The 14,396-nt window shown below is 39.4% G+C and overlaps 1 protein-coding gene across 1 annotated transcript; it reads right to left on the bottom strand.

Annotated features, from left to right (window-relative positions):
- Nucleotides 1-213: 213 nt before the first annotated feature.
- Nucleotides 214-14,184, bottom strand: SLC40A1 (solute carrier family 40 member 1; the record flags this gene model as incomplete). Its single annotated transcript, XM_082001151.1, has 8 exons — nucleotides 14,031-14,184; nucleotides 13,720-13,787; nucleotides 9,139-9,298; nucleotides 8,092-8,207; nucleotides 7,636-7,762; nucleotides 4,163-4,405; nucleotides 1,670-2,335; nucleotides 214-533 (listed from the first exon to the last, which is right to left on the bottom strand). The coding sequence occupies exons 1-8, from the start codon at nucleotides 14,071-14,073 to the stop codon at nucleotides 214-216; spliced, it is 1,743 nt and encodes a 580-aa protein (XP_081857277.1). The 5' UTR covers nucleotides 14,074-14,184.
- Nucleotides 14,185-14,396: the final 212 nt, after the last annotated feature.

Genomic DNA, 14,396 nt, shown 5'->3' with positions numbered 1-14,396 from the left:
CCAGCTGTCAAGATCCAACTAGGTTGTCCTCTACTAGACATGAAACATTTTTACAGGGTCACTGTAAGATGAATTTTAGGTCTCTTGGAAAAGCTTCCTCAAACAGATAAGTTATGCATTCAACTCTAGAGAGACACCTTAGGGTAAAAAAAGGCAGTATATGTGTTTAACCATGATATCTGTGTAGCAAGTTAGTAAGAGAAGTGGATCCTTTCAGACAGTAGATGTATTAGCAGGTGGTGGACTGTCAGAGGCTGCTTTGGGATCAGGAGTGCAGCAAACAAAAAGTTGTTTTCCCAAGCTTTTTTGGGCAAATCTGAAGTACATTATGTGGCCCATTGCAACAAAAGACACAGAAATAAGCACCAATAAGCCAAAAGCTTCGGGGTTTGGGGCCAAAATGACCATGATGAAGTGCAGCAAATCAAGAAGGTAATTCATGGAGTTTTGGACACCGTTTATAATGCCTCTTTCAGATTCTACCACGTTTTCTTGGAGCAACTGTGTGACAGTCAAATCAAAGGACCAAAGGCCTATGGAGAGAAAAAAACAGTTATCCAAGCAACCAGGCTTCTCATGGTAAGCTTTCATTACAGCACAATTCAATTTATACTTCCAAACACCCACTTCTGCCAAAAATGCACAGGACAATCTAGCTTCTTGTCAGACTAGAATGGATTTCACACTAACAGCCAAGAGCAATTTACTCTCCCTTTTCTAATATTTCCTGAAATAATATGTACAGCTTGACACATTAACTTGCCTGTCACATCTTGCTTCAACATGTCTCATCAAGTTAACAATGTGTTGCTCATCTGTTCCTATGCTGTAAACCAGCTATTTATAGTGCATTCATGCAAACTACAATTACTATATTTTGCATAACATGTTTGAAAAAATTCAAATGCATTTTAAACTATGCAGAATATGCAATAATTTACAGTCTCCGTTGACACTAGCTTCTATACTGTTTTAGTCCATTGACGACTCAGTTTTAAAAGTTTCTCGCAAACAAACTTAATACATGTGAATCAAGTATTTTATTCCTCAAAAATTCAGCAAAAGCTGCAGAAATTGAGTACAAAAATATTACAGCTAAAAAAAAAAATCACTTGTTCATTACATGTATGTATTTGACTGCCTCTTCTGTTGACAGATACTATTACTATGTTAATTCCTCAAAAAAGTTAAGCTGTCATCCAAATCAAAGTTTCTGTTCTAAACTCCTTTGCTGGTCGCAAGTTTAAAGGTTAGACAATTTATTTAATGTATGGATTTAGTAAACTACTAAGTTTGAAGGTTTTCATGGCACATGTGTTTAGTTTGTTTTCTGTCAACAAATGGTTTTACTCGGTTGTGAAGGAAGACCATTTAGAGATGAGCATTCCAAAAAAACAAGTTAGATTCATTTCCAGATGTGGTAACTTTTCTCCTATTAGTTATATAGGATATGCAAGAAATTAGTACTACAGTCTCTCCACTGGCAAGACTACTGCAGGATCATTTCATTTTTATGTGAAGTAGAATGAATTAGCCTTAGAAATGTGATACAACACTTAACTGTAGCCTACAATTCTAAACTCAAATTTGTATTTAGCTGACAGGCACCATAATTTTTAGAATTAAAAGTAGTCAATAGATCAGATTTTAATAGAGATATAATACTTACCAACTCTAGCAGCAATTACTCCTGCAAACAGGAGACTAACAGAGATTAAAGGCACAGGCTCAGGACTCATCTCTGGGTCGCCATTAGCAGGAGTAGTAGACCCGTTTAACAAGTTGGGCATTCCAGTTGCAAAAACCATTTCAGGCTTATCTTCTGGAGATGCTATAGTAGGTAATGGTTCACTTTCAAACAACCTGGCACTAATGTCAGCAAATGGGGAAACAGTCAAATCCAGAGGACTTCCAGGCATGAATACAGAGATGGCACATAAGACCAGACAAGCAAATTGAGCAACTCCAGAAATAAGGCCTGTGCGAACCAGGCCACATTTGCGACGAAGCCAAGTGAAAGCTACTGTTCCCATGATTCCAGTGACTGCCGAGGCACCCATCAGGAGGCTTAGCACAGAGCCACTCAAACCCTGTGTGTACGCATAGCCTGTAGTAATACAATCAAAGCCCAGAACAGTCATATACAGAAATGCAAGACCCATGCCTGCAAGGAACACTGGCTGGTTGTAGTACGCAACCCATCCATCACGAAATGTGATGAAAGGTTCAGCAATCCGGGCAGTGCAGCTGACTTCCTTCTCCTGCTGGGGCTCAAAGCCAGTTACATCTTTCTCAACAATTAACTGCACTCCTTCAGCAGGTTTCATGTCACTCTCTGTGAACAGAAATGTAACTGTTAGATACGTTCCTGCCTGTAGAGTGCAAGACAACTGTCTGCAGTTAGTAAGTTCACTGCTGCAGAAGCACATCAGTTCAATCCTGCAATCAACCTTCCTCTGGTTACTTAGATATTTTAAAGTGCCCTGAAATCCCACCTGTATAGTAAGATCAAGTTTATCCCTATCAATTTAAACTCATACTTATTTAAACAAAGTGTGGTAAGGAAAAGCATAGCCTGCGTCTTTTCAATGGGCTTGTAACTGAATGCTGCTCCATTTCCATAAAGAAATTCTTTGCTTAATGAAGGCCAATGTTAGTTAGCATTTTAACATAGATTTGTATGTTTAAATGCACTAACCACAGAAAGTAAAGAATACTTAAACATCTGTCAATATCTCATGTCATGGTAGAAGAACCAAGGCAGAGATGCCTACCAAAGCTATAAGCTTTCAGAACTTGACTTAAAAAATCTCAGGCCATGCTTTCCTACAATTCCATTTTTACTCTAATATAGGAGAAAGGCACTTCCACTGCTCTCAAACAAAACCCCCAAAAAATTCACAGCAGTATTTAGATTAGTAATATGGATAGAAACTATACAAATGTTTGGATGCCTGAGCAGTGTTTTAACACTGTCAAGTTTGAAACAAACTCCACATACAGCAAGTGAGACACTTGAAGTATTTCTGCAACTTTTAAAAATGAAAGTCTTCTACTGAAATCGGAATACTGCAATAGCAAAGATTAAGAGATGTTTCCTACATATTAACATTTGCTAAATGCTTCATTCTTCAGGAGCATTCAAGAGCCAGTTCCAAACCTATAGAGCTTTCTATGCTCTTTATCTTGCTCCCCTATCCTAGGCTGCCATCAGCCTAGTCCAATATCTATTAGCACAATGTATCTGCTGGCTGGGAAAAAGATATGTCTCCAGCACTTTTAATAGCAGCCTCCTATCTCGCTATATATTGAGCAAAGAACAGATGGCTAGCTAGCTTTTAAAGAAAAAAATATGACCTTTACTTTAAAAAAAAAAAACCCACAACGTTGTAGCTGGGAGCCCATAGCTTGAGCTTTCAGTAGTAGTCACACACTGCTATCTTAAAAATAGAAAATGCTTAAGTTTTGTATTCTAGTATCTGACATCTCAAATACTTCATAACAAAAAGTCTGCTTCTGAAACATTTTAGATAGTCTTCATATCAGTCATTAAAATTAACACTAGTATCAATTTTCAAGTTGCTTGTAGTCATAGCCATATACATTGCAAATCCCACTTGCTCAGCTTGGCCAAGGAAGCAGAGTAGATGGTCAAAGTAAGTTTTTTTTTCATCCACCATTTCCCACAGCATGTAGAACCCATTTAAGCATGCCATACTAGAAATACTACCACCTATTCTACAACCTCCTGAAAGCCTGTTAGTACTCTAAGTAGAGATGAGGTAGCAAGAGAAAATCCTACACAGGCTGTTTTGTTTGTAGACACTACAGAGCAAAAGGCTTTGTCAGCTTATTAGCTATGGTATAGAGGGATAGGAGCATTCCTCACAATTAGCCCTAAATAACAGAGCAGACTTACTCTGAAGAATTAACTGAGAGAATTCATTCATTGGCTGCATTTTATGGGATTCCTCAAATACCTGTACAAAGTATCGTTACTTAGATTAGAGTCTCTGGTATCTACATCTAAAACCTTAAACCTTCAAGCTTGGAATAGAAAAAAGCTATATAGCCTCAAAGCAGCGTCTGTAGAAGACAAAAGTCAACACTTCAGTTTGACTGATACTGTGGATTTGATCAACTACTTTTGTGTTTTCAATACCTTTCTTTACATTCAGCTGTTTCAGTTCCGATTCTTCAACTTTTGCAGATTTGAGAGCCAGAGTAGGGGTTTTCTGATAAACCTTCCAGAGCAGCAGATATTCCACACACATCGACATCAAGTTCCAGCCAGAAATGAATCCACAGCCAATCATCGGGGAGCCAAATGTCATTATCTGACCAACTGCCATTGGGGCCAAGATATTGGTCAACTGGTCAATTCTTCTTATGGTGGCATTCATATCTGTCAGAAATTATTTGATGATATGAAGTAATTGCCAAACACTTACAGTGAAATATTCACTAACATAATTGAGGATTGCACATGTACATACATCAAGCTAAGAAGTCCTGCCCCAACTGTAAGTGATTCCAGTAGGAGCAGGAGTAAGACTGCCTACCAGGGGCATCTTTAGAGCGTTCCAATGTTTACTGGGACCAACCAAGCTGTTTGTAAGCCTAATTCCTACTCCTGCCAGTTTTGCCTGCATGAGGTCTTCCAGGTTTAGCATGCTGGGTTTACAGTGCAACTGTACTTCTACAGGTAAAACTGTGTCTTGAGATCACATTAACCTTACATCCTAGTGGCATTATGGACTCTAAGGCTCTCTCTGTAACATTCAAACCCAGCCAGCATGCACAACTCCAGACATCAATAAGAATCTCATATGGTAAAATTCTTTCCTGTAAAGATAATTTTAGCAAGTACTATCTCCCAATACTGGCCCATGTATTTCTTAATCGCCTCCATTTACTTCTATTAACTGGTGACCACAGTACCCACTGCAACAGCAGCAGACCCTTGAAATTGGCTTCAAATTTCCTTAGCGAGTCACACTGGTTGAGGGCAGTTGTAGGTATTCTCAGGACTTATTCCAAGTCCTCACTCTTTTCTGTTCAAGACTTTGATGTTTATGATCAAAAAAGCAACCCATTCTCAGCATGAATACATCTTCCATTTGCTGGCAGGGGATGTCTTGCCCTCCCCAATCTTATCTGCTTCACTGTCCTTACACAACTCTGGGCTTCTGTGGGTTTCGAATTAATGGTACCATTGTTCCTTAAAAGTTGCTAGATGCTCAATGGTTTTGCACATCAGGGCTTCAGGCTGCTTAGAAGTATTTATCAAACCCATTTTAGAGTCCTATTATGAAACTGGAGGTTTTGAAGGGCAAGTGAAACTGTACACCAGTATGAAGCTGTTTTGAATCCGTGGAGAACTGCTCCTTGCCATTCAAAAGGAACATTTAGGTTATTCTATTAGAATTCAAAGTCAGTTCAGTGTTAACTGATTTGACTGATGGTTCACTAAGATGAGTAAGTTAAATATTTGCGTAATATTTGGCTTTAGAAATTCCAAGGACTAAACTTTGTTTTGAGTTATTTGGGTAGGGCTAATATTTCCACTTGGGAAGGGTACAAAGTAAGAGGGAATGGAAGAATTAGTGAAGGATAATGAAGAAGGGGAAGCCAAGGCAATTTTTTATTTGCCTATTCCACCAACTTCGCTAAGGCTCCTCTTTGAGGAAAGGTAACAGTGCAGAAATGGACAACAGTATATGCTGTTAAGTCAATGCTGGTGTGTAATCTTTTAAGGAATTTCAACAGTCTCCAAGTTACATTATGATTAAACACAACAACCCAGGCTGAATACCCTGGAAGGCATCTTTTTAGAAGGTGCTTAGTTCAGTAGGGTTTTTTTGTTTTTAAATTGTTGCATCAGAATTTGCAGTTACCTCTTGCCTGATTTTTCAGTACAGAATATAAGTCGTCATGTAATTCTGCCCAAGATCATGAAGCAGTACAGAGGCAGGACTGCCTCCCACACAGCAGTTCTCTGCAAGTGTGGTCTGTACCTTCTCATGTATAGTACGTAGTACAGGGATTGGGGAGATGGTTTGCTGAATAAGATCTGACACAAGAAGAAAGGTTAATGAGATCCATTAGAACTTTAAGGCTTTTAGATAGATGACATTTTTCTACTTGTGATTCCCATGGATAAAAGAAAGTTAATCTGTACTGCTACTCTACAAAAGGCATGACCTAGAAAGCCACTGCAAGGTCAAAAAAAAAAAGTATGGTGGGAAGTTTTTATACTGGGAAATGAAAGCAAGACACTTTTAGCGTTATCTAATTAAGTACTAGCCTCTCCTGGATGAGATGGGGGAAATAAGATTCCTTCACTGGAGATAAGCATCAAGAATAAGTCTGCAATATAGAATTCAAGTACCTAAAAGGACTCTGACATGTAAACTGAACTTCATGGGCAGTTTAGGCAGCTTCATAGAAAATTAGAGTCCAGAAGCTAAAATCCTGTCTAGGCCTGGAGGCATCTAAACTCCACAAGTGTCAGACTTAAAACTTTAGTCCCAGAGTTACTGTAGTGAGGTATAAGTATCTTGGCAATGTTAAGCCACTCCGTGCCTTGTTTGCACTTCAGTATCAGTTCCTGTATCTGGGAAGGCTTAAGTCCTTTTATAGGGTTGATTCAGAGCCCATATAACCTGCCCAAGTTCACTGCAAAAAATGTTGCTTCCCACACTGTCTATGACAATCAGAGCAGCAGCATAGCCAAGGATCAATCATACATTCCTTGGTGTGAATGGCCTTACTGCTAGGAGTACCCCTCCCCCAAAAGGGGAATCGGGTTCCACGTGTCCTCAGGGAGGATCCCAAACACTCTCTCACATCCAAGTAGTGTCATGACCACCACGCTGCAGTAGAATTTGAATGGGAACTCATTCTGTCTCCTAATAATGCCATGCCACTGTGCAAGAACGAGGAAAAAGAAGGAAAAATATTTAATCTTTTTCGCTTAGTAAGTCTGTAATCTTATACCAAAGGTATCAGATGTCAAAGGAATACAGAGCTTTCAGTTCTAACTGAAGAATGTGTTCACAGCTCCGAGTTAAGACGTCTAATGCTAGAGAAGTGTAAGATTTCAAATATATCTGCATGCATAGCGTTTCCTACTGGCAATTTCCTGATCCACCTACTTTACTGTTCTGGACTTCATTCTCAAGTACCTCCTTCTTTGATCCCTATGTGAGGAGCCCAGTTACACAACAGTTTTCTGTTTCATTCCAGGGACCTAAAAATAAAGTATTGCAACACTTGGCTTTAAGTGCCTGGAAGTTAAACAGCTTTTCTATTAAACACTGGTTATTTAAGAATGTGGTGTATGTTTATTTGTTCAACAAGAATAAAGTTTTCCTGACAAAGCTGCAATAAGACTAAAAGGAGGACAAAACAAGTTTAGAGATGCCTAACTGAACTGTAATCATAACAGTAATTTCTAGTCTCGGTAAGAGTAGTCCAGAGCAGGGAAAAGGAAAATAAAGGCTGCCCTTTTTACTTGCTGTTTTCTCATAATATCTGGAACTCAAAGATGTGCTGACCTCTATAAAACTCTTGTCTAAAAATCAAGCTTGGAAAGTATGACATTTAAGGAATTAAAAAGGCAACGTATTTCACCTGCCAGTTTGCTTCTGTCTTCCCCTGCAACCACAACAATCCAGTCCCTCTGAATTGTGATCGCTGTGGCAGTGCTGGCCAAATTGGCAATATTTGCTATTGTGATAACCAGGATATAGCACATCGTCTAGAGAAATGGGGGGGAAAAGTTACAAGGTGAGAAAACTGATGAAGGAAGATCTCCACTCCTATCATGTACAACCAGAAAAGACACTTTTACATTTGAATGCATACATTTCAGTGTTACTCTTCAGACAAAATAAGACCAAGTCTATTTTACAATTCCTGACAGAAAACAATCACCTCTGTTTAACCAACTAGCTCAAAGTTTCATTTGCCAGTTTTAGCTCACAAGAATATCTAAACAGGCTAGAGAGGAAAAGAAAGATTCATCTGTCTCCCATGTTCCCCAAAGTTTCTTTTTAAATTAATTCCTTATTAAGTTCAAGCACTCACAAGAAGCCATCCATGGTATAAGGTCAAAAGCTGCGTCTTAAACAAGAAGACAATCATCAGGATAATACCACACAGGATGACAGACGCATTCTGTACAACCAAGGATGTCTGGGCCACTGTTTTAAACCAAAACAGAGAACACAGTTATGAACATAAGAATGAGCTAACTAACAGCCTAAGGAGGTTATAATTAAGGAACATGCAGAGATTCTCTAAATATTTTTATTTTCTTATTCCCCCCACCCCCCAATATAAGTGGTAAAACTATACTTATTAGTATATTTAAATAAATATTATTAGTATATTTAAATAAATATTATTTATTATTATAAATATTAGATTTTCAATCTTCCATTGTCTTAGAAAAACAAATCAATGTCTCATGTAACTTTGGAGCTCTTAACAATTCATAGCTCTTAATTTATAGCCCAAGTAGGTCTTTTCTCAACCAAAAACCAAACTGTACCCGTTCAAATGCCAACACTATTTTTAAAGGGGTAAAAACAAGACTTCACTTGAATGTCTAAAATTCATTTTCAACATACCATAGACTTGATGCTATTTTGTAAACTGTTGGAAAGTAAACACTTGTATGAAGAACTTGATGCCATGTTATTTATAAAATAGACCAGAGCATACTATTTAAAAAGTATAATACAAATGCAGTTCATGTTTACACTTAGGTAGAAGATGTTTGCATCCAGACAGAAGATGACAAATAATGCAAGTGTATGTTAGTATCAGACTGTAAAGAACTTGGTCTACGGTCCTTAAAGTTGTGCGCTTTTTCTCTTTTGCATTCCTGCGCACTTCTACATATCATACAGGTTTAGCCTGAGTAGTGAACGTACCGTGACACAAAACTGTTTTCCTCCCGTCTTTGACACTGTCTTTGTATAATCATTACCACTGTGAAACACCATCCTTCTTAAAAAAAAGAGCAAGCCACATTCTCATATCTGACTTGAGAAGTTAACTCTAACAGCTTTATCTTTTCACATTAATTTGATCCATCCTTAAGTAAATAACCTGCTCTAGGTATCTAACCTTTGAGCCTGGAGTTCTTATCCACCCAGTCTCCAATAATGGCTCCCAGGAGAAGAACTGATCCCGCCACAACCAGTCCATAGACTGCAGTCAGGAGCAAGCTGTTTCCATACAGTTCAACCAGGAATACAGACACAGCAAAATGCCACATACGATCTCCCTTTAAGAGTAACAGAGAGTACATACACAACATTACTATTTGCACTTTGCAAGCACACAAGTTGACTATTTTACTAATGCCCTGACAAAAGTCTGTATGAAAATAAAGGTTTGTTACACATGCAGGGGTGGGGTTTTTTTGTTTGTTTTTTTTGGTTGTTTTGAGGTTGTTTTGTTTTAATTTGGGGGTTGGTTTGGTTTTTTTTGATTACTACATCCTGTCACCATTGATTTTTATCCCGGTGTCATTAAGATCATCTGCCCCAATCAAGTGCAACATTACAGCTTGTAACACCACATCAAAAATCCCAGATATTTTCTATTATAATATTACAGGACAAAGTCTGTTACCAGCCACATCCAACAAGCCTCAGAAAGCTTACAGAGACTCTCCAGCACAGATCAAATATTAGCAACAGATTTATTGGTTAATGATACTATTTAAAAACTTCAAGACGGCAGTTTGCTGTTAGATGATCAAAGCTTAAATGCTGCTTTAAAACACAAGAGACAGTCAAGTCAAAGCAAGACATTATACAATTCAGGATAGACATGGGTAAATCAAGGAAAGCGTTATCCTAAATGTTAACTGAAGTTTCTGAAGTCAATGGACTTAAGCTCTTTTTAATAATATTAAGCATTGGCATATTACTAAGAGGTAGAATATCAGAGCTAGTTCAACCTATTCAGCCTATTGCTAGTTTAACCTAGTACTTAGGATACTAAATTTTCATGTTCCGAGACCACTTACTACAGGTAAAAAGAAAAAGGAAGCCCAAAATGCTAAACATGTCCAACTGAAGTAATTTTCATACTATGCAAAATATTTTTACATTGGCTACCAAATAGACCTGTGGCTTGCTGACAAATACATCAAGGTTTCTATGTTGCCACATGAAGGGAGTCATAGCTCAATTTTTAAACACATTGCAAAAAATGCACTACAGAAAATGCTTTATGTAATCAGTTACAAAGCAGACGAGTAGAAATCATTCACACTGTTCTAGGGCACACGGTTTGTTTTAATAAGGGTTCCTAATGTTAGTCTTTTATAAACCAAACATAAAACTGGTTTCTTTCTGCTGCCTTATCTTAAGTAAGCAATTGCTATGTGATACAGCAAATAGTAGAAATTTCTAAGGACCTCAAATATTCTAAAGGGTTGGGGGGACATAAAAGCACTTTTAAAAAGCAAAGTCTGACAAATCCAACACACCATATAACGCAGCAAGAGATACACAAAAAGCATGCTATTTGGAGAGTCAAAATAATTGCAAGGTGTCATTAAAGTCTTCAGTGTAGCATAGACACACAAAAAGAACTCACCTTTTAATGTTATTGAATTTCTCTGAAGGGGGTTTTTTCAGACACTTTAATGTGTAAACACTCATATTCATTTCCTTAACCATAGGCAGAAAAATAATTACATCCCAATCACGTGGGAACAAAATTTTAACTGTTCAAGGAAAAACTCTGGGTATTTTGTATGTTTTCTAACTAAAACCAATAAAAAAGCACAACTATAAACATAATCAGTTTCAGTGTGCCCTCTCATTTATAATAGACCAATTTTCACTCTCCAGAGACACCTAAAGTCTTCTGTTAAATACGTTCCACTTTTATTCCATGATCAGTAGAAGTATACAGAAAGTATTCCAGCAATGAAAACACAGGGATATAATTTCCCAAGTCTAGCATTCACTTAAACTTAGTATGACTTGAAGTATCTCTTTACTGAATTTCACTTAGCAGACATACAGGTGGATTAATTAAGTTTTGATTAGCCTGGGTAACTGTTTATTACGCTAAAAAAAATGCCAAAAGAGTATTTTCACATTAAAATTTCCTAACAGAAGTTTGTTTGTTTTTTCATTTATGCAGAGATGTTTCAGTTGTTGAATTCTTACAAGATGAAAAAGGGCTTTTTTTTTTTTAAAAAAAAAGTAGTATGTGAAAGTCAGTGCAGCTACTACTGTCACAGTAAAAAAAAAAAAACTGATCTCACTTGAAACTCACAGGAAGATTCCTTTGACTCCAGTGAGAGCATGAGTTTGCTACACAATTCATTTCAGGAGCCCATGAACTCTGTTCAACCTTACCCAACACATTTACCCAGAGTATTCTGACCAGGCCAATTCACACAGATAATTTTTGGCATAAATAAAACTGTTCCAACCTGGAATCATTATTTTCTTTCAAGAATTAAAAACCATAAAGAGCTAGCAAAGATAAATTAAAAAGATAAACAGAAGAACAGTATTAATGAATTACAGATGTTTGAAGCAGGTATATAAACTTCAAGCTAAGATCTACTTAAACAGTAAATATTGCCTTCAGAAATGGGCAAAGCCTTGATTATATATACATAATCCCACTTCAGAATGTCTCAAAATGTGGATATTTCAACTCTTTTAAATATACAACTACAGCTGTTTAGCCTCACCATCCTTTTAAAGATGGTTCTTGCTCTTCTGGCATCATCATTATCCTTACAATCATCTCAGACTGAATGTACACAATCCCACCTCAGAACCAAGGCTGACAAGTTAAGCAGCAGCCAGGCTACTGCCTACTGACAGGCCTCCTGAGGTCTGAGTGACACAGATAAGGCTGGGAAGTTGCAGCTGACCTCCTGACAAGCATTAGGCTGGCACCAACAAGGTCAGCCCAGTTTCATACTGTTCTTTCTTTACTGCCAAGTGCTAGACAGCAATGAATTAAAAACATAAAGGCAATAGCATAAGGTCTGAGACTCCAGTTCAGCAGTGCAGTCCAGCCCATTAAGATCACTGAGGCCAACCACACGTTCAAATGCTTTACTGAACAAGAGCCTAAGACACTTGCAGAGATGTGACATGTTTAATCATTTACAGCTTCTCTGCATTTGGGAATGACCTAGTAACACAAAAACCAAATTAGCACTCTCAATTACAGCATAACCACATTTCTATCAGATTTTGTATTGTGGACATAACCATTTTAGAACAAAAATGATCTATTACTTTGAGTTCTGAAGATTAAGGTGCTTGTTTATTGTTCCTGTAAGCAAAAACATTCAGATTACAGGAACACTAAAGCTTAGGAGATACAAGAGTTGCAGTCCTGCAGCCAGTTCTGTCAAAATAAGCTATACTTTGGTTGTTACAACAGGTTTGGTTGGTTGTGGGGTTTTTTGAGTCCAGATTTTCAGCCAAAAGAAAACACACTAGAACAAGTAGTATACTATTAATACTGCTAAACAGCTGAATAGACATCTTGCAGCCTAATGTTTGTTATGGTGCACAACACTGTTTCCAAACTCTTTGTCACCTTTACTCATGCACTCTGAGAGCAGCCCCTGAAGCTGAGCTCTGAAGCACTCATCAGGGAGGAGTAAGCAGGGCTGGCCGGAATCACCAGTTAGGCACTTCGTGGGCATTACCAACAAAAACTGTTGTAGTTAACAACCCTGGCCTCTGAAAGCCAAACAGAAACACCACTACCCACCTCCCTCAATGATATTAATAATTGCTAAAATATTGCACTTGTTTAAACAAGCGTTCAATACCACTCCAAGCCTTCTTGTATTTCACAGAAACATCAGTATGACCTTTCAGGTTACTGAAAGGAAGGAGGGGCCAGAGCTAGGCATGCAATGTTGTAACTGTGTATCAGCCATTTGTTCTATGCTATACAAAGCGCACATTAAAACAGTCCGAATCCCGGACCAAAGACAAAACAGGGTATATTAGGTCGGAAACTTTCCACTTCTTTTGGAATCAAGCATTGAATAGAGACATAAGAATGTGCTGTAAGATACATATATTCTTGATTTTGTCATATGTAATAGAATCAGACTATTTTTAATACTAAGAAATCTTAAATTATGTACCTTTCAAGCAAGTAAAAACTGGTGCAGTAAGTTCCTTTAGTACAGAAGGAAAGCATTTCAGAAAGCAAACATTTTGACAGAAAAAGAGACATCTCCAAACACTCTCAACAGGTTTGATAACGAGTGGCAGGAAATGGGTACGTTTTAAACATTGAGTATTTCCCATTAGTAAGTATACAAGTCCTTCAAATACATGTTGCAACGAACTGTCTTTCATTCTGCTATGGACTATGCTTCATTTCTTGCACTCAGAACTTACTCTATAGTCACTCACCAGTTCTGTAGTCACTTAGAAGTATAAAAAGGTACAGAACCAGGCTCTCAGGAAATTGGATACTGCACTACTCCGCACTAACAAAAATTGAATTACTGCAACATACTATGTTAAGAGTATTAAGACTTTTAACAACAAAGTGTTGTAATGAGACCTCTGGCTTTGTGGTGGTGTGCTATTTTGTGAAGATTTTTTTTTTTAAAGTACCAACAACGTTCAGGTAAGTCATAACCAGATTAATAAAGTCTTACTTCTACCAGGCCAATATTTTACTTACCCAAGTGGACAGTGCGTGCCCAAGATAAAGAAGAAACTTTGCAGACGTAAAATAGGCAACCACAGATCCTAAACGAGAAATAAGAAACAAACGCTGAGGGAGATTCGGGCACATCCACCACGTTTCGGTGCGCACCGGGAACTACGCGCTGCCGAGGATGAACCCCAGGCCGCTTCCCGAGGGAAGTCGCCGCCGGGACACGCCGCGTTCTGGGACGGCGGTTCCCGGGCCGGGGCCCAGAGCCCGCGGGCGGCCCCGGCGGCGCCCCTCGCCCCCGCCCCGCTCGCCCACCTCCGCCGCCGCGCACTGACCGCAGCGCCGCCGCCCGCCCGACGGCTCCGCTCCCCGCGCCATGCCGGCCCGCTCAGCCGCTGCCAGAGCCCGATGCCGAGAGGAGGCGGGGGGACGCGCGGCTTCGCTCCGTGTTGCCTTCCCCGACTTAGCTAGCACTGTAGCTGAAGTCGGAAAGCCTTAGCCTTATGCGCCGCGGGCGGCCGGGGGACGCTGCGCCGCGGAGGGGCCGAGCGCCGCCCGGCTCGCTCTGCCGGGCCGCCGCTCCCGAAGCTGCAGCGGCTGCGGGCTGGGCGCTCCCTCGCGCAACGCCCTTTGTAGGCGGCTGCGGGCACGGGCACCGCCCCCGCCCGCCCGCCCCGCCCCGCGGGCGGTACCCCGGTCCC

Source organism: Phaethon aethereus (genome assembly GCF_964289735.1).
Source record: "Phaethon aethereus genome assembly, chromosome: 6".
NCBI classification, from domain to species: domain Eukaryota; kingdom Metazoa; phylum Chordata; class Aves; order Phaethontiformes; family Phaethontidae; genus Phaethon; species Phaethon aethereus.
The sequence above is the reverse complement of the archived record's forward strand: the minus strand, read 5'-3'. Positions and strand labels throughout refer to the sequence as shown.